The 22,796-nt window shown below is 38.4% G+C and overlaps 3 protein-coding genes across 4 annotated transcripts; all 3 read left to right on the top strand.

Moving 5' to 3' along the window:
* Positions 1–205: 205 nt before the first annotated feature.
* Positions 206–11,550, top strand: LOC113047186 (aldehyde dehydrogenase family 16 member A1-like). Of its 2 annotated transcripts, none has more exons than XM_026208502.1 (17): positions 206–251; positions 443–540; positions 3,261–3,360; positions 3,457–3,580; positions 3,659–3,816; positions 3,926–4,003; positions 5,256–5,602; positions 6,021–6,179; positions 6,276–6,429; positions 6,630–6,705; positions 6,801–6,906; positions 7,085–7,215; positions 8,502–8,669; positions 8,778–8,982; positions 9,597–9,782; positions 9,968–10,093; positions 10,317–11,550. In XM_026208502.1, the coding sequence occupies exons 2-17, from the start codon at positions 454–456 to the stop codon at positions 10,491–10,493; spliced, it is 2,382 nt and encodes a 793-aa protein (XP_026064287.1). In that variant the 5' UTR covers positions 206–251; positions 443–453; the 3' UTR covers positions 10,494–11,550. The 2 variants fall into 2 exon arrangements, with proteins under 2 accessions (XP_026064287.1, XP_026064286.1); XM_026208501.1 differs by having other exon boundaries at positions 3,454–3,580.
* A 1,426-nt stretch (positions 11,551–12,976) lies between these two features.
* LOC113047218 (ferritin, middle subunit-like) lies at positions 12,977–14,302 on the top strand. Its single transcript, XM_026208556.1, has 4 exons — positions 12,977–13,255; positions 13,423–13,569; positions 13,694–13,819; positions 13,947–14,302. The coding sequence occupies exons 1-4, from the start codon at positions 13,154–13,156 to the stop codon at positions 14,103–14,105; spliced, it is 534 nt and encodes a 177-aa protein (XP_026064341.1). The 5' UTR covers positions 12,977–13,153; the 3' UTR covers positions 14,106–14,302.
* A 6,573-nt stretch (positions 14,303–20,875) lies between these two features.
* Positions 20,876–22,224, top strand: LOC113047213 (ferritin, middle subunit-like). The gene is made up of 4 exons (XM_026208548.1): positions 20,876–21,151; positions 21,336–21,482; positions 21,610–21,735; positions 21,839–22,224. Exons 1-4 carry the CDS (start codon positions 21,047–21,049, stop codon positions 21,995–21,997), a joined length of 537 nt encoding a protein of 178 aa, XP_026064333.1. The 5' UTR covers positions 20,876–21,046; the 3' UTR covers positions 21,998–22,224.
* The last annotated feature ends 572 nt before the right edge of the window (positions 22,225–22,796 follow it).

The following is a 22,796-nucleotide window of genomic DNA, read 5'->3' as shown; positions in this document are numbered from 1 at the left end:
TTTATAGTATATTATATATTTTTTTTGTCTGTGGTGTCCCATCCCGGCATTCAGATCAGGAAAAATAAATATAATAAGTTTTCGCTGATTATCGCTCCTTTTTTTTCCTTTCCTTTCTTTTATTATTATTATTATTATTTTATTTTTGATTATCTTTTTGGTGACTTGCTGTTAAATACGACTTTGCTTGATTTTCTCGCGCGATCTGGCAACACAGTACAACCCAGGAAGAAATACCAGCGCGTGGACCTGTAAGCACACGTTCAATGCACTTTTGAGTTTTGTTTAATATTTACGTGTTTCTTGTAATCTAGAATCCGTCAGGTCCTGCTTATTCTAACTGACAGCCTTGCACATTTGATCGCTGTTATTTATCGAAAGAATCAATACATTCAGTATTATTATTTAATTTGAATTAGCATATTCATTTTTATTTCTATAGGTTAAATTGTTATGGCAGGCACTTCTACAAAGACTGTGCACGACATCTTTCAAAATATGGAGTATGGACCATCCAGCACGAGCACAGCAACTGCACAGGTAAAGCAATCCTCGGGGTAAATGAACTTTGTATCCTACATTTACAAAGCGACTTACAAATGAGGACAATGGAAACAATCAAAATCAACAAAAGAGCGATATGATATGCAAGTGCTATAACAAGTCTCTGTTAACTTAGCTTACGCAGTAGCCTACACGTATCAAGTTATATAATAAATAAAAATAAAACAGATAGAATACAAAAATATTAGAACAGCTAGTGTTAGTTTTTTAACAGTACAAGCAAGAAAATGAATGCAAGTCTAAAAGGGAAACGTTTTTTTAAAAGAATAAAATTAGAATAGAGAGTGCTAAAGTTAGCTGATCAAATAAAATGCATAATACTTTGACTTATCAATTTGATATTTATGTATCATTTAAAGTGCCACAGAACACTGCCATCTTTTCACCCTGTGTTACAATGATTTACATGTGACTGCTCATTAGGATACAGACAGCTCACAAGAGAAGCATGTGATGCTGCTGGTGGTCCTCTTGCTGTAAATTTACCATAAAAAAAATGGAAGTCTCAAAGGAGTAGTTCGATTCAGAAAAAAAAAATGTCATTTACTCACACTTAACATGTAACAAGTCCATATGACTTGTTTTCTCACGTGAAACACGAATGAACATCTTCGTCTATAACATAACATAAACATATTTTTAGTTTTTTATCATTTCATTTTCTTGTGGAAGTTGATTACTTTGCACTAAGGGCACCATAAAATTGAATGCATATATCAATGAAAAGGTGTGTAAAATACAAAATAGTATTTATAATTTATATTATCCATGTTTAAGTGATAAAGAAGACCTAAATATACAATTTAAGCCATATCTCATAAATATGTGACTCATTTTAGAAAAAATATGATTAAATAAATAATTGGGACATAAAAGTCAATGTATAACAGGAATGACCCAACTGACAGCTTCAGTCACCATCATACCTGTCAAGTTTTGGATTTGAAAATAAGGGAAATTTTCCAGCACCCATTGCGAGCAGTTCCACCACCCCAACAAAGCTCCAGTATCCCTTACATTTTGAGACAGGTGTTGTTATAGCCCAAATGAAAACACAAAAGGGTACATATGAAGAGCATTTATTTAAAGGCTTATTTGCATATTTTCTGTTAATTTAACATTGCTTGTCTTTACATTTGCATTTTATTTTAATTCCACACATTCTTTTCATTTCATATTGCTTTTCTTTTACAGTTTTTCTTTTCATTTCACATAACTTTTCTTTTACTCTTTTAGTGAGTTGTTGTACCAATTTGTTGCAGACTTTGCATTCTTTAAAAAAGTAAATTCGCTGTCCCATTTATCACGGTATTTACACATGGGTTTAGTTTTTTTGGCAGGTGTGAATCACTCTCTATCGTAGCATCCATCATCCGTCTCTGTTTTTTCTTTTGTTGTTGTTGTTTTTCCCACGTTATAACTCATGTCATCTGACCTCACACACCCCTCGCGACAGGCTACTACAGGTGGCAGTTATTGCGAGACTAGTGACAGAGCTCAGATTGGGAATGTTTTTATTATTATAATTTTATTAATAACGCAGGTAAAAAAATAAAAATAAACTGAAATACGGGAGATTTACGGGAAAATACTAATACGGGATGACGGCGGGAAAGAAGGGTAAAATACGTGACTTTCCCGGCCAAAACGGGATACTTGACAGGTATGGTCACCATTCACATTAATTGCCATGCATTAATCTTTTTGCCATGCAATTACAGTGAAAAGTGACTGAGCTTGTCAATGTTTATATTTCTTATATCACACTTTATAAAAAGCCAAAGAAAGGTCATACAGGTTGGAACCAAATAAGTCTATGTAATTTTCTCACATGCTACCACTTTAAGTGTTGTGAGCAAAGTTCAGAATGGTTAACTGTTCATGTATTTGTGTGAGCTATATTCGTTCTATGAATGATCTACTGCAACCTTCACACTGTTTTCTCAAAGCCACTCTATTGGTTTCCTCAGAGAGGAGGAACAACCAAACTCCAGTTTGCTTACTTTAATCAAACATGCTTGTTGTTTGAATTATGAGTCATTTGAATTTTCAGCATATTTAAACTTAACTTTAAGTTTACTGTCATCGTTGCTATCCAATTTGTGTGAGATATTAATTCCAGTTAAACACACATTCTCAAGACCTCTCTTTATCTCCCTGCACTGGCTGTCAGTTACAGCTCGCATCAAGTTCAAGAAACTGATGCTTACATACTGTATAGAACCGCCTCAGGTTCAACACCTGCCTACTTCCACTCACTCTTACGAATCTACATCCCTGCAGAAGTCTGAGATCCACTAGTGAGCGACGACTCATGGTACCATCATAAAGAGGCATAAAATCACTTTCCAGAACATTCTCATTCATCATTCCTGGTTGGTGGAATGATCTTCACACCCTAATCAGTAATGTTGAATCTCTTGCAAATTTTAAGTGACAGCTGGGAACTCATTTCTTTCTAAACTACTTGGCTTCATCATTAAAAAAAAAAAAAATCTTATTTTATTCCTTCTTTTTCTAGCTTGTACTTAATATCTAAAGTTTGGGATTACTAGCAATTCCTGTGTCTGTTTGCCTCTTTAAGAAGAATCATTTTATGTTTTCCCCAATTGTAAGTCACTTTGGATAAAAGCGTCTGCAAAATGACTAAATGTAAATGTCAAGTAGCTGTTCTTTTTTTTTTTTCATTCTCTCAGTCATGGCTGGAGAAACACTCTCGCATTCTTGGCTTCTTCATTGATGGGAAATTTTCCAGCCCTGCAGACAGACAGACCCAAGATGTGACTGATGCCAACGGTAAGCAATATTTGATCTTTTCCTGAAGTCCAGATCGGTCATATTATCTTCCATGGGGTGATATGATATTCTCCTCCTCCTGTCCTTGTACAGCAGCGGTGGTCTGCAGCACTGTTTGTGCTAAAGCTGAGGATGTTGCGTCTGCTGCCTCATCTGCGGCTGGAGCCTTCAAAACCTGGAGTGAACTGAGCTGTTTCCAAAGAGCCAAAGTGTTACTCAAGTACTAGAGCTTTACTCAGAATGATCTCATAAATGTTACATCATGTGACCTCATTATTAATGTATGTCTGTGCCCCAGGTTGGCGAGTGTCCTGCAGAGACACAGTCAGTGTGTGTCGGAGCTGTGTGAGCTCTCTCAGTCTTCTGTCTCTCCCGCTGTGCTCATTAGACTGGCCCAATACTATGCCAGCTGGGCTCAGCTACGAGACACGCTCATGCCTGAGTGGATCCCACAAGGTATGTGTGTGTGTGAGAGTGTGAGTGTGAGAGAGAACTTGTTGAAAATGTGTACTAGGAGGCATGGTTGTACTAAGAGTCTCATGTCATGTTTTTGTCTGTCCACTAGGTGTTGTGGCGGTGGTTGTTTCAGATGACTGCTCTGTCTACTTTCTTCTGCTTAAAGTTTTACCAGCTCTAGCTATGGGTGAGTCTTTCTCTTAAAACATGATATGATAAATAATATATGAACAATATAATGATACTTTAATATACTCCCACACTTTCAAAAGATAAATGAAGTGGCATAAAAATAGAGGGTAAAAAACGAAACAAATTTAGTTATTTTTTTAATAACTTGCTGACAGCAGCAGTTTAGGCATTTGAAGGTTAACTTGTGTTAATAGTGTTGACTGTAATAAAACTGTGGCACTTTCTTAAAATTGCATTGTTGCAGATGCAGCACTAATGGCACGTAAATAACGTGTCTCACATTTAAAGGTAATGCTAAACATTATAAATTAATAAAAAAAAAAAAAAAAAAAAAAAAAAAGTATTGACAGTATTTTGATCATCATCCCTATACAATTGTTGGGTTTGTGTTTGTGTTATTGTTAAACCTTTTTTTCATTGGTTTACATTTAACTGATGTTATTTTAGTATCATAAAGATAGTATTACAGGTTTTATTAATAAAATATTTTGAATCATTAACATTTTTGTTTTCCATTTTAACATTAATTAGTTTTGTTCACTTTTGTTTTTTGTCATTAGATTTTTTTAAACATCTATATAGTTATTATTATTTTTTTTATTATTATTATTCATTTTTTTAGCTATTGTAGTACATTAAGTTAAATAAATAAAACGGAGAAATGTTGCCTTGGCAAATAGCTTAAATAAAATGACTAGATTTCATTTTAGTTTTATTTTAAGTAACATTTTTGTTATATAATTATAATAATATTTACATTTGTATATTTTCCATTTTTAGTTACTTTCTTTCATTTTGTTTTTGTCATTAAATTAGTTTCATTTTCAATGTGTCTTGTGTATATTCATTTTAAGCATTTTATTTTGTTTTATTTGTAGTTGTTTTAGTACATTAAGTTCAACTAAATGTAAATGAGAAGTGTTCCCTTGGCAACTAGATGAAATAAAATTATTACTTAATAATATTTATTTTTATTTCAGTTAACTTTTTATTTCAAGAAACTATTGTTGATGATTTTAGTTCTAAATATAATGAACATTAATTATACCTCTGCATTTAACTGCTTTAACAATTATATATATATATATATATATATATATATATTTGATTTAAAACAGCTCAATTCATTAGGAGTTCTTGCTCATAAATGTAAAATACTTGTAATCCTCATATCTGAATGAGATGTGCGGGTGCAAATCAAACTGCGGTTTAACTATTATTTATTTACATGTCTATTTATTTTCTAGGCAATACTGTTCTTGTGGTGCCTGGCAAGACTACTACTCTTCCTGCCCTTCTGTTGGCTCAGCTGTTTCTGGAGGCTGGGATCCCTGCTGGAGTACTGAATGTGGTCACAGGCAGTGAAGCATCACTGGGTGCCACAGTGGCTCAAACTCCACAAGTGAGCTACCTGACCTACAGTGGAAGACAACAGACTGGAGAAGCCCTGGCTAAAGCAGTGGCTGGTTGGGGAGTCCCAATGTCTTTCTCTCTCTCTCTCAGCTCGGTGTGCCCTTTTATCATCTTTGATTCGGCAGACCTCGACAGTGCTGTGGACGGCGTGATAGAGCTGGCCTTCAAGAAGAAAAGAGATGTAAAAATAAATATATATTTCTTTTAAATTTGAATAATATCACAATATTGCTGTTTTACTGTATTTTGATTAAACACATGCAGCCTTGGAGAGCATGAGAAATTTCTCAAGAATATAAAAAAATAAGACCTTATCTATTCCAATATAGTAAATATTTTACAAGTTTCCTAGTTTTTCAGCAAAGAACATAAGAAAATGTGTGTTATGTGGTATTTCTATATGTATTTAATAATTGGGTAGCTAATATTTAATATATATACTATTTGTTATTAGTGCTTATTTTCTAAAATAAAATAGTGGCGCTTCAGCAGTACTGCTGTAGTCTGCTAGGGGTGCTCACTGATTGAAAACCACTTGTCAGGTATAGAACAAATATAATAATAATCTTTTTGCCTGCTTGTCTCTTTCTCTTGTCCAGTTCCAGTGGGTGCTCTGTGTGCAGGAATCAGTGTTGGACAGTGTTGTGGCCAGGCTGAAGTTGAGAATGACTGGGATGAAATGTGTTCCTCTTGCCACTGAGACAGACAGGAATCTTCTAGATGCTGCAGTTCAGGAGGCCCAGCAGAAGGGGGCGACAGTGTGTGGACATTTAAGTTTAAATCTTGACAAATATTTTAGGATGGATTTTTTTTGGTATTTAATGGGCGAATACTTGTGGTTTCACACCTTGTAGCTGATCCAGTCATGTCCACCTGGAACTGGTGCTGTCTACCCCCCTACTGTACTGTGTGGACTGGCTCCTTCCTGCGAGTCTGTGATTTCGCCTCCTCCAGGCCCTGTGCTGCCCCTCATATCCTTCAGGAGCTCTGCTGAGGGAGTTACACTCGGTGAGGATGCAGTTAAAAAGAACTGATTTATATGAAGCTAAAGAGTTGAAGCTAATTTCCATTGGCATGCATTGTTGTCTGAGTGCAGTGAAAATCATTCTAGTTTGCAGCTTTTAATGGAATATTTTCACAAATGTACATATTATATTAATGCCATTGCAGTATAAGTTAAATGTTTTGTGATCTGTGCTTGTGTATAGGAAACCACAGTCCTTATGGTCAGGCGGCCTCCATCTGGACTGAAGATTTGACTTTGGCTTTGGAGTCTGCAAAGAGGTACATACATGCTTGGTCAACTATTTGGACAACCTTGATTTCATTTAGATCTTGATCTCTTACTGCCCTCACTGCCTCTCTTTCTTTCTCTACAGTCTGTGTGTAGGTTCGGTGTGGGTGAACTGTCATTCTGTAATGGATCCCGCATTGCCCCTGTGTGGACGGAGGGAGAGCGGGAACTGCACCGATGGAGGCAGAGAGGTATATTATAAAAATGGTCACATGTTTAGTTTCGTGTACTGAGAATGGGATTCAGTGCTGTCTAAGCTATTGTTTCTGTTCCTTTGGGTTTTCTACTGTATTTCTGATTGGTTGTATGGTCTTGTTTGGTGGCTAGTTCTGAATGCCTGACTCCTCTGTGCTTTTTGTTCCCTTATAGGGTCTGTATCAGTTCCTTCGGCCGTCACATTCACCTTCCCTTCCTCACTCCAGTCCCAGCGCTATCAACTATGCTGGCTTTGGTTCAGCAGCTTCCAAATTCATGATACCTGAAGGATTTGATCCTTCCAGGTGGGTGTGTTGAAGCTCATAGTTCAGTAGTTTGGTGGTAGGTTTGGTGTCATAAATTGATATGTCATAAATTGATTTTGTCCGTCAAAAGTCTGTATTGATAAGTATTTAGATTAAAGTCCTGATAATAGCATAATACCAAATGCCATATATGAATAAAATCCTCTTTTTTTATTTTTTATTTGTTTTTGTTTCAATGTTTCAATCTCAATATCCTTTTAGATTCTGGTTCTTAAACCTCTTGGGTGTCTTGATTTTTAAGGCCCTAAATAGTTCAGTCGCAGAGATATGGGGATCTCATTGTGGCCATGTGCAAGTTGTTGAATTTGACCCATTTTTAATTTAAGCCAGAAGTTTACTTCTCTTGTTTAATTCTGCCCTGGCCTGCGGACAGTCCATGTGGCATCATTTTTGTCCTCCGCACAGTCTGCTAAGATCTGGGCATGGAGTCCGCACAAAAGCCAGATTTTTGGGTTCGCACAGCCTGAGCACGAGTGAGCGCTCACAGCTCCAGTTGGGTGTCCATCTGTGATCCAAGTCAATGCAGTTTGCTTTGAAGAGCTTGCGTGAGTCAGGGCAGAACACAGAGCATAAACTATACCTGAACCTTTTTCAGGGGAAATTTTCAGTTTTTTGACATGGACTGACCCTGTACTGAAATCACAATATCTTTGATTGATTATCTTGGTATTGTAGCAGCACTACCAGCAACAGATTGTGTGGGGCTCTCTCTTTGAAAATGATTTTTTTTTAGCAGCTTCCTGTAATAAAGGTCACCGCACTTCATTACTTCCTCACACTTTACTTAATTCCTCTCTGCACCATAGACATCAAGTCACTAAAATCTGTAAAATGCACCCAGGCTTTCATCCACTGATTTAGATTTTTCCTTTTTTTCCCCCTTTTTCTTTTCTTCTGTTGTGTAACATGAATTATATTATTTAATTGTGTTAAATAAGTTCCCTACCCAGTGGGCAATCGATGTTGATAAGACCAATTTTTGTCAAAAACAGGTCAAATATTCAAATCAATCTGATGTTAAAAACCTAACGTGATGTTTGATTTGATATCAAATCACTCCTGATTGGAAGTTTCTAGTAATCCAGAAGACCTTGATTAGCTGGATCAGGTGTGTTTGATTAGGGTTGGAGCTAAACTGTGCAGGGCTGTGGGTTTGAGACCAATGTATAAAATATGGCTGAATAACCACTACTGCTGTCTGCTAAACTCAGACCTCTTCTTGTCTTCTTCTATGACCCATTTCTCTCTCCCCCTCTCTTTCACAGTGTCCCTCGCTTTTACTCGCAGCTCGTGGGTGGTCAGTTGCGTAAAGCTGACTCGGGCTGCAGCAGGTCAGTTTTGGCCCCTGGGGGCGCTGTATTGGCTCACTGTCCAGACGGAGGCAGGAAGGATGTCCGGAATGCAGTGGAGGCCGCCATTAAGGTCCAGCCAGGGTAGGAGCATATTGGAAAGTTACCATGAGGATAAATCATATGGACCAAAAAAAATGGTCAAAGTTTTTGATAAAATACTGACAAAACTATTGTGATGTGTTGTTGCAGGTGGATGAAGAAAAGTCCCGCTGCACGCTCTCAGTCCCTTTATTCACTTGCTGACAGTCTAGATAAGCGGAGGCGGGACATGGCTGTATCAATCCAGACTCAAACCGACATCTCATTAGAAGAGGCAGAGAAAGAGGTGCAGCTTAGCATCTCCAGGCTCTCTGATTGGGCTGCACGCTGTGATAAACAGCATGGTGGAACTCCAGTAAGAACCTACAATATTATTTATTAGTATATAAATGTTTGCACAACTGACCCTTCGAAAAAGACTGCCCGGCTTAGTTACTTTTGCTACATCTGATAAGCCATGGTACTCCCATGCCACACACCATGTTCTCACACAGTGAAAAATACATTGCGGAGCAAAGAGGACACTGGCAACGCATATAAGCTTTCTTTTGATAAGACACAAAATCACATCATTCAAATTTAGTTGTTTCTTTTTTTGTTTTAATTGGAACATTAAATACCATTTTGTGGCTCTTTAATGTGTGGTGACCGATCACTGTTGTGCCTCAGTTCAGGCGGAATGGGAACTGATCATATCCTCTTCTCTATTAGATATAGAAATGAAATGGACATGAACGAACATCAGAAGGTTTCTAGTTTCAACTGCGGAAAGAAATCAATTCACATTTTTCAAGTTCAATTCCACTGATGTTAATGTACACTCCTGTCTTTTTTTTTTTTTTTCATTTGATTCATTTGATTTGCAATTATGTTTGGTCAAATCGCCTGTCAATCGAGCTCTCTGCAAAGGGCAAGTTAACCCAACATTTTATTTGCTCACTTTCTAATTATATGTTCTTCTCATTAAAGTTCCTGCCCCAGTCTGGTTCTGCCCTGTCATCTCCTGAGGCTTTAGGGGTGCTGGGAGTGATTCTCCCCAACTCCAAACCACTGCTCCCTCTGGTGTCTATGCTAGGGGCAGCTATTGCCATGGGTAATGCCGTTATCATGGTGCCAAGTGAAAAATCCCCTCTTCCAGCTCTTGAATTTATACAGGTTTGTTACTTTTTAAATAAATACATTTCTGTATATGTTTATGTTTTAAGTTGTAACAGTAGACACTTTACACCAACACTGTAACCTTCAGGCTGCCTCTATTAATTTCAATGTTTTACAATTAATCTTCACGTTGCAATTCTTTGTTTGTAACGTATTCGACTTCTGGTTTTTTTTTCTCAAAGGTCCTGCAGGCCTCTGATATCCCCGGGGGTCTGGTCAGTATTATAACAGGGGGCAGGGATCAGCTGACGCAGGCACTTGCCAACCACAGTGTGATTCAAAGCATTTGGTATTGGGGAAGTAAAGAGGTGAGCTGTTTTTTTTTACTTAAAATGGAAGCCAACAAATAGGCATTGAGATTTGAGGAATAGAAACGTGTATTTGACCTTGGCAGGGACATACATTAACAAAGATGTTGTTCCACAGTACGTAACTGTAAAAGCATGCAGGCTATTTTGCCTGCTTTGAACAAGGAAAATATTCTGGCAGCACTCATCTTGTTGCATGTTTGGAACTTTTTTTTTTCATCAGGGCTGTCAGTTTCTCCAGTACTCCTGTGTCAGTCCCCTTAAACGTCTGTGGTTACACTGTGAAGAGGAGGAGGAGAGGGAAGCAGGACAAAACTGGACCAGCTCAAATCCCTCTCTTCAAGAAGAGCTTTGGAGGAAGGCGGTGGTGTGGAAAAGTATTTGGATCCCTACTGCATAAAGCACTTATTACATTTCAGAGGTGGAAAGTAACAAATTACAATTACTCACATTACTGTAATCGAGTAGCTTTTTGTGTACTTCTACTTTTTAAAAAGTGTTTTTTTAAATCTGTAATTTTACTTTAACTTAAGTATATTTTTTTTTAAGTATTGTACTTTGCTATATTTTAAAAAACATGAATTATTGAGTAAAATAATACGTCGCTCCCTGTAAACTAGTACAGTAAATAATGAGCAGGAGAACAAACTGGCCGCTAAAATCAGAAGAAAGATAGAGACTGACAAGATGTTATGGTGCAGACCCAGCTGAAAACGAAACCCTGTCGTATTCTGCTGAAGTCGAAATCTAAGAAAAATAAGTTAAGCCCTGGCCATATTTGTGCTGTATTAAGCAGTGTTAGCTGTCTTTGCCTATGGGAGACCAGACTAGTAGCTTATAAAATCCCGAAATGAACCATAACATGTAGAGGTAATACTTCCGTCATTGCATTCCTGTTAAAATACAGCTTTGACAGTTTACCAAAAGGTTTTTTTACTCGAGTAGAATATTTTTGTACTCTTTCCACCTCTGTTAAATTTTGGACGACAGAAAGTGACTGGGCAGGTTTAGGAGAAGTTCTAACTTTTGTTTCACATTCACAAGGTCATGTGAAATAAGGAAGGTTACTTTTATTAATGTTTCCCATGACGGACGGTTGTATTCTGACAAATAATTTATTATAACAAGTTTAACTTGTTTACTGCAAATATAGTACAGGTTTTATTACAAATGCAAAAAATTAAAACATTGTCAAACATTCCTTGTTGTCTTTTATAGTGTGTGTGAGGTACATCATTTAAAAATATGTTTTGTTTAGGGTGCTTAAATAAAATGATTAAACCAATATTAAATGATCAGAAAACTGGCCTAAAATGAGTGGTACTCTGTTCTATTTAACAAAAAAAAATAACAATGTCTACCCACCCTTGATAATACACGTACAACACAAAGACCTCTATTTTACGTAAAAGCAAATGTAAAATAGACATATCTGTGTTGTACGGAGCCATAGCCATTGCTATTTTTTAGTTATTTGTATCGGATGTTAAATAAACATTAAACAAATTACTTGAATGTGTTTATGATTTAGAATGTAGTCTATCTTATGCGTTTATCAGATGCCTTTACACCGCAGATGTTTCCCAGATCAACTGCTCTTTAGCAGACATCTGAGAAGACTTGAAAAGTAGCATAGAGCATTAGGTTATACTGTAAGTTTACATCGGTCTCTTTGTTCAAAAGACAATTACTCTCATTACTATCTATTACTGTTTTATTATCTATAGTTACTATTACCATCTCATTCTCATAACTACCAGAAGTCTTATATATGAAAAATACTGATAATTGAAAATTACTATAATGTGGCAGTCTGAAAGCTGTTTACTACAAAAGCTGACATGAAGACATCGGTCCACGCCCTGTTCTAGTTCCAAATGTGCTTGCGTCAAACATAAGGAAGTGAACATGTGCAATGCTGCTGAGTCACAGTGACACAGCAAAATGCCACGTCTTGTGAGTGGACATGTTTTATTGATGACAAAAGTGAGGTTTCGTGTGCAAATTATTGTGCAAATTATGGTGCAGAAATGCTAAGTCACTGTCACCTGATGGATTACCTTTGCATCCGATTCTAAAGGTAGTTACTAAGTAATAAAAAACTGAGCTCCATATAGTTGGAAGACTGTCGCATGATTTTACCACACCATGGTTTCTGTTTCTAAAATGTAACATACGCAGCACAGCGAATTGAACATTTTTATTAGGATGATTTTTAGATTAACATCATGCTATATTACTTTTTTTTTTTTAATCCTTCAATAGACTTCCATTTCACTAATTCAACTTGGATCTTTTGACTTGAGCAAACAAAGTCAGCAGTGCCAAGGAAGTCAAGGGTCATTTCATTATTTTGTAAATAGTTTAAGGTTCAACATTAAATGTTTGCTGTGAAAATACCAGGTGGCACAGGTGTCGGGTTGAAACAACATGTTGAATTATACAAAAGGTTTACTAAATTATACCAAAGGGTGTTCTATAGTTTTTGATTATAGGCTACTGAACATTTTCCATTCTCATTAAAGGCTAATCTTAAATTAAGGGTTTACTATTCATTGTTTTTATATTAATTAATACAATCTATTAAGATTTTTTCGTTCAATATGTAATAAATTACATTACACCCCTGGTGTAATCTATATTCAATTACAAAACATGGAATATACTGTTCTTAAAGGACTGACATTGTCATTAAAAACATTATTTTACAAAAAAAACTAGAATATCAAATCGTTTTCTGTTGGGTTCATTTTCCATTATGAAAAAGGGTAACAAATATCTTATCTCCTTTGTCTGCTGACTCTCAGCTGACTGTTTACCACTTCCTCGTCACTCGGCTCGTCCTCTGATTGGCTGGTTTCAGTTTCACTGACGTGTTGTGAGCGTATATAAACACGAAGGCGCAGGTTACGCCTCAGTTTCAGGAAGATTCGCAGAGGTTCTTGCTTCAACAGTGATTGAACGGAACTTCGATCTCGCTGGAAATTCCATTCGAAAACATCTTGATATTTATTCTTTTTTTACCAACACTTTTATAATAAAACTATAAAAATCCGCCGAATGGATTCTCAGATTCGCCAGAACTATGACCGCGACTGCGAGGCTCTGATCAACAAGATGATCAACTTGGAGCTTTACGCTGGATACACCTACACCTCCATGGCAAGTATCTTCTTTTTTTTTTCTCCATATGCTAAAACGTGTTTTGAATATTTTTTTTTTGTTGTTGTTGTTGTTGCGACAGTATAACGTTATGCAACTCAGAGGCGTTGAACGAGCGCGACTATAGGTGTTTTTAATATTTTCCTTGATGAATTTGTTCCTCACAGGCTCACTACTTCAAACGGGATGATGTCGCCCTTCCTGGTTTTGCCAAGTTCTTCAAGGAGAACAGCGAGGAGGAGCGCGAGCATGCTGAGAAGTTCATGGAGTTCCAGAACAAGAGAGGGGGACGCATCATGCTTCAGGATGTAAAGGTAATTGCATTTGAAATTTGATGTGCAAATCTGGCTCTAGATCTATGCATATTTGCAAGAGTCCATTTTAATTGAAGGGGGAGGGCCATCACGTGCTCACTGACGTGTATCTCTTTGTCTTCAGAAACCTGATCGTGATGTGTGGGACAATGGACTGACTGCTATGCAAGCCGCTCTTCAGCTGGAGAAGAACGTCAACCAGGCTCTGCTGGATCTGCATAAGGTCGCCTCTGGGAAGGGAGACCCTCATGTGAGTGACCCTCATTGTTGAAGTCGAGACTCTAAATCTGCCTGCATATACATGTCTCTTTAAAGCAGTTTCATTCAGTCCTGAGAATTTCGCATCCTAACATCTCCTATATTGTCTTGTCCAACAGCTGTGTGACTTCCTGGAGACTCACTACCTGAATGAGCAGGTTGAGGCCATCAAGAAACTTGGTGACCACATCACCAACCTTTCCAAGATGGATGCTGGCAACAACAGGATGGCAGAGTACCTGTTTGACAAGCACACCCTGGATGGAGGCAGCAGCTAAATACAGCCCTCAGATCATCTACATGCTACAAAGCTTCCAACTATACTGTATGCAGAAAAAAAAAACATTTAGAGGCATTTAGCTCTTTTGATTGGTCGTATTGTGATTTTTATTCCTCAAGCTGATGCTTTTGTGTTTAATGTACATTAATTGGTTTTAACCAAGTGAATTAGATGAATAAACATTTTTGGCTGGAATGACTGACTGGTTTCTTTGTTTTCAACAATCCGGTGTGTCAGAGGTTAGTGAGTACAACAGTAATATTTGAACATTTTTTTTTTTTTGCTGTTAATGATTTATTCTCTCGGTCCTAGAAAAAGGTAATGATTAAACTATATGTAAGACCGTGTGGCGTCTGGTGCCCAAACTATGCACTGCATATTGACTGACCTTCCGATTGATAACAACACTTACTACTACAGGAGCGTATGCAGAAGGGAAAATCTAATTATTTGTTTAATATGACTAATACAGACCATGCAGTTGATGATTATATATTAGGCCTTTAGTTTTACACGTACCCCAAATCTGTTTGAGGAAGACCCTTTGGTTTACACTGAACACAGAAAGGCATGATGTCATGTCTTTAGTGTTATTGTCACTATACAGAAACATTAGGATCTGCACTGACAACAAGATGAGCTCTCCTGCTGACCTCAAGCTCAATGATGTCTTCCAACAGCAACCTCTGTTTCCCTCAGGATTTCAATTTTATGGGTACTGACCAGACTCAACCCCGTTCAATCAGTGTGCAGCGGATAGTTTGTTACTAAAGCTTTCCTAAAGTACTGAATACACTTATATGCGGTATAATTTCTTAAACATTATTATTATATGAAAAATTTAATAGGCCTATGGATAGAATTTATAAACCCGATTCCAAAAAAGTTGGGACACTACAAATTGTGAATAAAAATAAAATGCAATGATGTGGACGTTTCAAATTTAAATATTTTATCCAGAATACAACATAGATTACATTCAATGTTTAGATGGATAACATTTATAATTTTAAGGGAAAAATAAGTTGATTTTAAATTTCTTGGAATCAACACATCTCAAAAAAGTTGAGACAAGGACCGGTTTACCACTATGTATCATCCCCTCTTCTTTTTATAACAGTCTGCACTCGTCTGGGGACTGATAAGACAAGTTGCTCAAGTTTAGGAATAGGAATTTTGTCCTAATCTTTTCTAATACAGGCTTCTAGTTGCTCAACTGTCTTAGGTCTTCTTTGTCGCATCTTCCTCTTTATGATGCGCCAAATGTTTTCTATGGGTGAAAGATCTGGACTGCAGGCTGGCCATTTCAGACCCGGCTCCTTCTTCTACGCAGCCATGATGTTGTAATTGATGCAGTATGTGGTCTGGCATTGTCATGTTGGAAAATGCAAGGTCTTCCCTGAAAGAGACGACGTCTGGATTGGAGCATATGTTGTTCTAGAACTTGGATATACCTTTCAGTATTGATGGTACCTTTCCAGATGTCTAAGCTTCCCAAGCCACACGGACTCATGCAACCCCCATACCATCAGAGATGGAGGCTTCTGAACTGGGCGCTGATAACAACTTGGGTCGTCCTTGTCCTCTTTCGTCCAGATGACATGGCGTCCCAGTTTTCTAAAAATAATTTCAAATTTTGATTCGTCTGACCACAGAAAAGTTTTCCACTCTGCCACAGTTCATTTTAAATGAGTCTTTTCCCAGAGCAAACGCCTGCGCTTATGGATTGTGTTTAGATGTGGCTTCTTTTTGAGCTATAGAGTTTTAGCCGGCAACAGTGAATAGCACGGTGGATTGTGTTCATTGACAATGTTTTCTGGAAGTATTCCTGAGCCCATATTGTGATTTCCATTACAGTAGCATTCCTGTATGTGATGCAGTGCCGTCCCGAAGATCACGGGAATCCAGTATGGTTTTCCGGCCTTGACCCTTACACACAGAGATTGTTCCAGATTCTCTGAATCTTTGGATGATATTATGCACTGTAGATGATGATAACTTAAAACTCTCTGCAATTTTTCTCTGAGAAACTCCTTTCTGATATTGCTCCACTATTTTTCGCCGCAGCATTGGGGGAATTGGTGATCCTCTGCCCATCTTGACTTCTGAGAGACACTGCCACTTTGAGAGGCTCTTTTTATACCAAATCAAGTTACCAATTGACCTAATAAGTTGCAAATTGGTCCTCCAGCTGTTCCTTATATGTACATTTAACTTTTCCAGCCTCTTATTGATACCTTTGGAAAGTGTAGCTCATGAAATCCAAAATGAGCCAATATTTGGTATGACATTTCAAAATGTCTCACTTTCAACATGTGATATGTTATCTATATTCTATTGTTAATAAAATATAAGTTTACGATATTTGTAAATTATTTCATTCCTTTTTTTACTCACAATTTGTACAGTGTCCCAACTTTTTTGGAATTGGGTTTGCAGATTATTGGCCTTCAGTCGCTAATCTCAGCTGTAGTGTCAGCTATTTCACAAAATAGTGCACAAAACTTTGCTCGGAATTATATACAGGTGCATTTTAATAAATTAAAATGTTGTGGGTAAATTGTTATTTCAGTAATTCAGCTTAGTGTTGTAGTTGACCGGCTCATTCGAGTTGAGTTTAGAGAGGTTTGAGTCCGAGTCAAGAACAAGAACAGAGAGATTGGGTCTGAGACAAGACCTAAAGAAATCTTTAAGAATATGTAAAATGTTTGCTGAAAACAAAAAATTGGCACCATACTCATACAGCATATAAAATATAACATGACATGTACAATGTATTTTATTTACGTGATATAGGTTTAAAAAATATTATCAGTTAAGGGTAAAAAGGCCACATATCACAATGTTTCTTTTTTTTTTTTTAGAGTTACACACAAACTCTTTCTGGCTCTTATATGCAAACTGAATAATAGATGATGTAACAGACGCTTTAAAAAGTTAATGTGTTCCCATAGTTCATGAGACATCCTGACCTGAGTCCTTCTGCCTCTGCACTGATGTTACGCTAACATCTCCCGTCACAAGAAAATCACCAATCATTGAACGTGTCAATCATACATCAATTTAAAGAAATATTAACATACAGTTATAATAATAAAATATTTAGATTGGGACTTGAGTGGACTCTGAATAAGTCAGATCCAATTCCTAATATGTTAGAGTCCGAGTCAATACAGACTCAAAATGCACACAAGTCCATGACAAGACCAAGACCATTACAATACGGTCTCGAGACCGAGTTCAAGACCGAGTCCGGGTCTCGAGTACTCAACATTGCAACTCAAATTGTGAAACTTGTATTAAATAAATTAAATGCACACAGACTGAAGTAGTTCCATATTCTATATTCTATACCATATTCTAATTGGTTGAGATAGTGAATTGGTGGGTTTATGTAAAATGTGAGCCAAAATCATCACAATTAAAAGAATCAAAGACGCAAACTACACCAGTCTCTGTGAACTAAATTTATTTAATACACGAGTTTCACAACTTGAGTTGAATCACTGAAATAAATGAACTTTTCCGCGACATTGTAATTTATTGAGATGCACCTGTAAGTTCTTAAATACTTTATTAAAATGGAAAACGAGTTTCTACAAAAATACTAGGACTTAACAACATTTGATCATTTACCCTGCCAGTCCAACACACAGCACACTGGGATCTAGAAATTCACTGTCCAGTTTCAGGTGTCAACAAAAATTAATAATGTAGATACAGTTTTTGCAGACTGTAGTTGTGTGGCATTGTGCTTGATTGTTTGATTGGTGGAATGGATTGGTTAGTGTTCAATACTTACCCATTCCTACTAAACTGGTTTTATTCTCTATACTTGATATATCATTTTCATTGCCAGTTATGTGATGCTCTCACAGAATGACAATTATGTTTGATGTGATTCTGAAAAATATAATAAAATTAGTGTATTGCAATATACAGTATTTCCTGAACAAAATCAGCTTTTACAATTATTATCAAATGGATAGCTCTCTCTCTCTCTCTCTCTCTCTCTCTCACACACACACACACACACACCCTCATGTCATACAAACGTCTATGACAAAAAAAAATATTTTTATTGTTTTTTAGTAAATAATGACAGAATTGTCTTGTGGCGAGTGGGGCGGGGCCGAGAGGCGTGGGAACGAGGAGTGAGGCCAGGTGTAGTGATTGGAGATGAGCTACACCTGAGCCCCACCGCTAGTATCGAGTCCCACGTAGGAGATGGAAGGATATAAAACTGGAGTGACGACCGTGAAGGACGAGAGAGGACCAGGCCTGGGACGTTATTTTAATGTGTGTGCTTTTTATTTATGCGCACCAGTCGTCCGTGAGGGGCTGGTGCGCCGTTTTGTATTTACTTTTGATTATTAAAATGAGTTTTTGATTGTGCGCCGGTTCCCGCCTCCTTCTTCCCGATGAATATGGAGATTTGTTTGTTACAGTGGTGCCGAAACCCGGGAGAAGGAGGGACGCGCTGCTGAAGATCCCTCGCCGCTGTGGTGAATCCGCGGTGCCCTCGAGCTGGCGAGGTGTGTGCCGCCATGGACGCTCGAGGCGGTGGGCTGGAGCGAGTTGCCGGGGACGGGCGAGCTCGCTGCCGACCGCCCACGACAAGGAGGGGCGGCTGCCGTCCGTGAGGGAGCGGAGGAGTCGGCGCCGTTCGCCAGGGGGCCGGAGCCTGCCGCCTCCGTGACGGAATCCGGAGGGGCAGGGAACGGGGGACTCCTGCCGCTGCCCATAATCGGAGGAGCCGTCGCCGTCCACCGGGCGGCGGAGGAGTGTCGTGCCGTCCGCCGAGGGCCGTCCAGTGCCACCGCCGGGCACCGTGGAGGAGATCACCCAGCCGGTGGAGGGCCGAGCAGCAGTGCGTCTGGGAACCGGATTTTTTTTTTTTTTTTTTTTTTTTTTTTTTCTTCCTCTCTCCCCTCTCTCGTCCCTGTCGCTCCTCCTTCCATCTCCTTTTCTCTCGCCTCGTCTGTCCTACCCCCAGGTTCCCGCAGGTCCCCGTGAGCGGTCTCCCCCGGAGGGAAGGGGGGGGGGGGGTAGAGCGCAGTCTCGGGAGTACCCCCGGCCTGCGAGGGGCGATGGGGGTATGTGGCGAGTGGGGCGGGGCCGAGAGGCGTGGGAACGAGGAGTGAGGCCAGGTGTAGTGATTGGAGATGAGCTACACCTGAGCCCCACCGCTAGTATCGAGTCCCACGTAGGAGATGGAAGGATATAAAACTGGAGTGACGACCGTGAAGGACGAGAGAGGACCAGGCCTGGGACGTTATTTTAATGTGTGTGCTTTTTATTTATGCGCACCAGTCGTCCGTGAGGGGCTGGTGCGCCGTTTTGTATTTACTTTTGATTATTAAAATGAGTTTTTGATTGTGCGCCGGTTCCCGCCTCCTTCTTCCCGATGAATATGGAGATTTGTTTGTTACATGTCTCTTTAAGACAGTAAAGGGCTATTACTAAACTGCAGTTTGTGTTCTGTTATAGTACAGTATATGGTTTTGTAAAGTAGCTTTCAGCTTTTGTCATTCCAGTGTTAACCCTATTTGCAGCCTTTGGTGTTTGTTGGTCATTTTTTATTTTAAAGAACAAAATGAAATGAACAATATGGTGAATATTCTGTTTAAATTAGGATAATATAATGGAACTAGATGGAATTTTGGTTACCTGGTGTTACTAAACTGAAAAAGGTTATGGCAGGTGTAAAATTGAAGGTTACACACCTGGTCTCCAGGCAGCTGATCAAATAACAAACATACTCACATGTTCCATAATATGGCATATATGAGAATTTGCTGAGTCACAGAAACACAGCTCAGTGTCAAGTCTTTGTCATTTACATTTGCTGACAGACTGAGAGTTCATAATGGTACAACATGCTTTGTCATTGTCACCCTAATACCTTTTTTTCCATTCAAATTCAGTTATCAGGGATGATATCACTGTGGCATGATATTGCAGAACTGTCTCATGATATTTGCCACATCACACAGGCTGTGCAGGGTCATTTGCATCCTTGAAATATGACATTTTATCATTTAATAAATAAAGTCATAGGACCAGTCCAAATGTGTGATAAAGCCCTTTTCAGATCAACCATACCATGAAAGCTGAGTTTGCAAAGTCTTATCGCTTTGTAACTGCTGCCGACTGCATATTATGTGACATGAAAAGTGAGTAGCATAATGAGATTAAACCTACTGATATCACACATATTGGGCAAAGACATTTCACCTGCTACATTTCTGTAGACATTCTAGTAATGATAGAAAATGATTTGCTTTTAATTGTTCTCTATTTTCATTTGCCTTTATTTTTTGCTTCAGCATCCACATGACCATATACAGGGTACGGAAGGCATTACCATAATACAGGACATGCAATTTGTAAAATGGATGAATATTTATATATTTAACTCCGATGAAACAATGTAAATGCACATTTGGTTAATTTAGGTTAGATAACACATTGCTTTGAATTTTAGATTTAGGTAAAAATCGTGCTTTCTTTTAGGGCATGCACCTTAGTATTATTTCGAGTACCATGCATACACCAGTTTAATGTTTAACAAAGTACCACACCAGAAAATGTGGAGCTGAACCCACAGGACCTTATTCAGTTTGCCAATAATTGGGAATAAGAAAAAAAATAATTAATGAACCTTGATCTTGTCCTAGTTATCTTACAGCATGACACAGCAGAGTCTCGTCACTTAATTACTCAGCTCTTTCTTTGATTGGCTGGTTTTTAGTTTCACTGACGCATCATTCGCTGATCGTATATAAGATGAACGCGCTCCTTCAGTTCACTCACAGCTTCAGGAAGATCTGAAGAGGTTCTTGCTTCAACAGTGATTGAACGGAACTTCGAGCTCGTCGAAATTTAGTTTTTTTTACGTTTTTGATAATAAAACGATTAAAAAAAAACCCTGCCGAAATGGAGACTTCTCAGATTCGCCAGAACTATGACCGCGACTGCGAGGCTCTGATCAACAAGATGATCAACTTGGAGCTTTACGCTGGATACACCTACACCTCCATGGTGAGTAAAAAAAAAAAAAAAAAAAAAAAAAAAAAAAAAAAAAATTATCCATATGCTAAACCATGTCTTTTGACTTATTTTTTTCCTTGGTTGCGACAGTGTAACGTTACGCAATTCATATGCGGTGATTGAGCGCGTCACTCAGGGTTTTTAATCTTTTCCTTGATGAATTTGTTCCTCACAGGCTCACTACTTCAAACGGGATGATGTCGCTCTTCCTGGTTTTGCCAAGTTCTTCAAGGAGAACAGCGAGGAGGAGCGCGAACATGCTGAGAAGTTCATGGAGTTCCAGAGTAAGAGAGGGGGACGCATCATGCTTCAGGACGTAAAGGTAATTGCATTTGAAATACGATTTGATGTGCAAACCTGGCTCTAGATCTATGCATATTCGCAAGGCTCCATTAAACAGCAGGGGGAGGGTGCAGCACGTGCTCACTGACGTGTCACTTTGTCTTCAGAAACCTGATCGTGACGTGTGGGACAATGGACTGATTGCTATGCAGTGCGCTCTTCAGCTGGAGAAGAACGTCAACCAGGCTCTGCTGGATCTGCATAAGGTCGCCTCTGAGAAGGGAGACCCTCATGTGAGTTCCTAAAGCCATGTTTTGATGTACATCACTGCATCTATCACATCCTAATGTATTGACTTAAGCATCCTAACATCTCCTATATTGTCTTGTCCAACAGCTGTGTGACTTCCTGGAGACTCACTACCTGAATGAGCAGGTTGAGGCCATCAAGAAACTTGGTGACCACATCACCAACCTTTCCAAGATGGATGCTGGCAACAACAGGATGGCAGAGTACCTGTTTGACAAGCACACCCTGGATGGAGGCAGCAGCTAAATACAGCCCTCAGATCATTTGCATTTTTCAAAGCCTCAAGCTATACTGTATGCACAAATCAAGCAATGTTGTCATGCAGCTCTAATGCAAGTTTAGACTTTTAGAGGCTGAAAGTTTAACATTTTAGAGGCTATGATTTTTAGTCATCAATCTGATGCTTTTGTGTTTAATGTAGACCAATTGGTTTTAACCAAGGGAATTCGATGAATAAACATTTTTGGCTGGAATGACTGACTGGTCTCTTTGTTTTCTACAAACGGGTGTGTCAGAGGTTAGTGGGTACAACAGGAATATTTGAACAAGGATTCATCTTTTAGCTGTTAATGATTTATTCTCTCTGTCCTAGAAAAGGTAATTATTAAACTGTAAGACTGTGGCATCTGATTTTAAATCTTATGCACTGCATATTGACTGACCTTCTGATTGGTAACAACACGTACTACTACAGGAACGTATGCAGAAAGGAAAATAGTCCAGAAATTAAAATAAAATTATATGTTTAATATGACCAATACAGACCCATAAATATTAGAATTGAACTAAATGTGTTAATTTTGCTTAAACCTGATTATTAGTAAATGCATTATGTAAACCTGGGGTGGGGCTCCATTGTTTACAATGGAAAGTAAGCTTTAATGTTTATTAATATCTTGAGTATGTAGTGATGCAGTTGATTTATATATTAGGCCTGTAGTTTTACACATACCCCAAATCTGTTTGAGGAAGACCCTTTGGTTTACACTGAACACACAAAGGCATGACGTCATGTTGGCTTTAGTGTTATCATCACTATACAGAA

Source organism: Carassius auratus, chromosome 28 (assembly GCF_003368295.1).
Source record: "Carassius auratus strain Wakin chromosome 28, ASM336829v1, whole genome shotgun sequence".
NCBI lineage: Eukaryota > Metazoa > Chordata > Actinopteri > Cypriniformes > Cyprinidae > Carassius > Carassius auratus.
The sequence above is the reverse complement of the archived record's forward strand: the minus strand, read 5'-3'. Positions and strand labels throughout refer to the sequence as shown.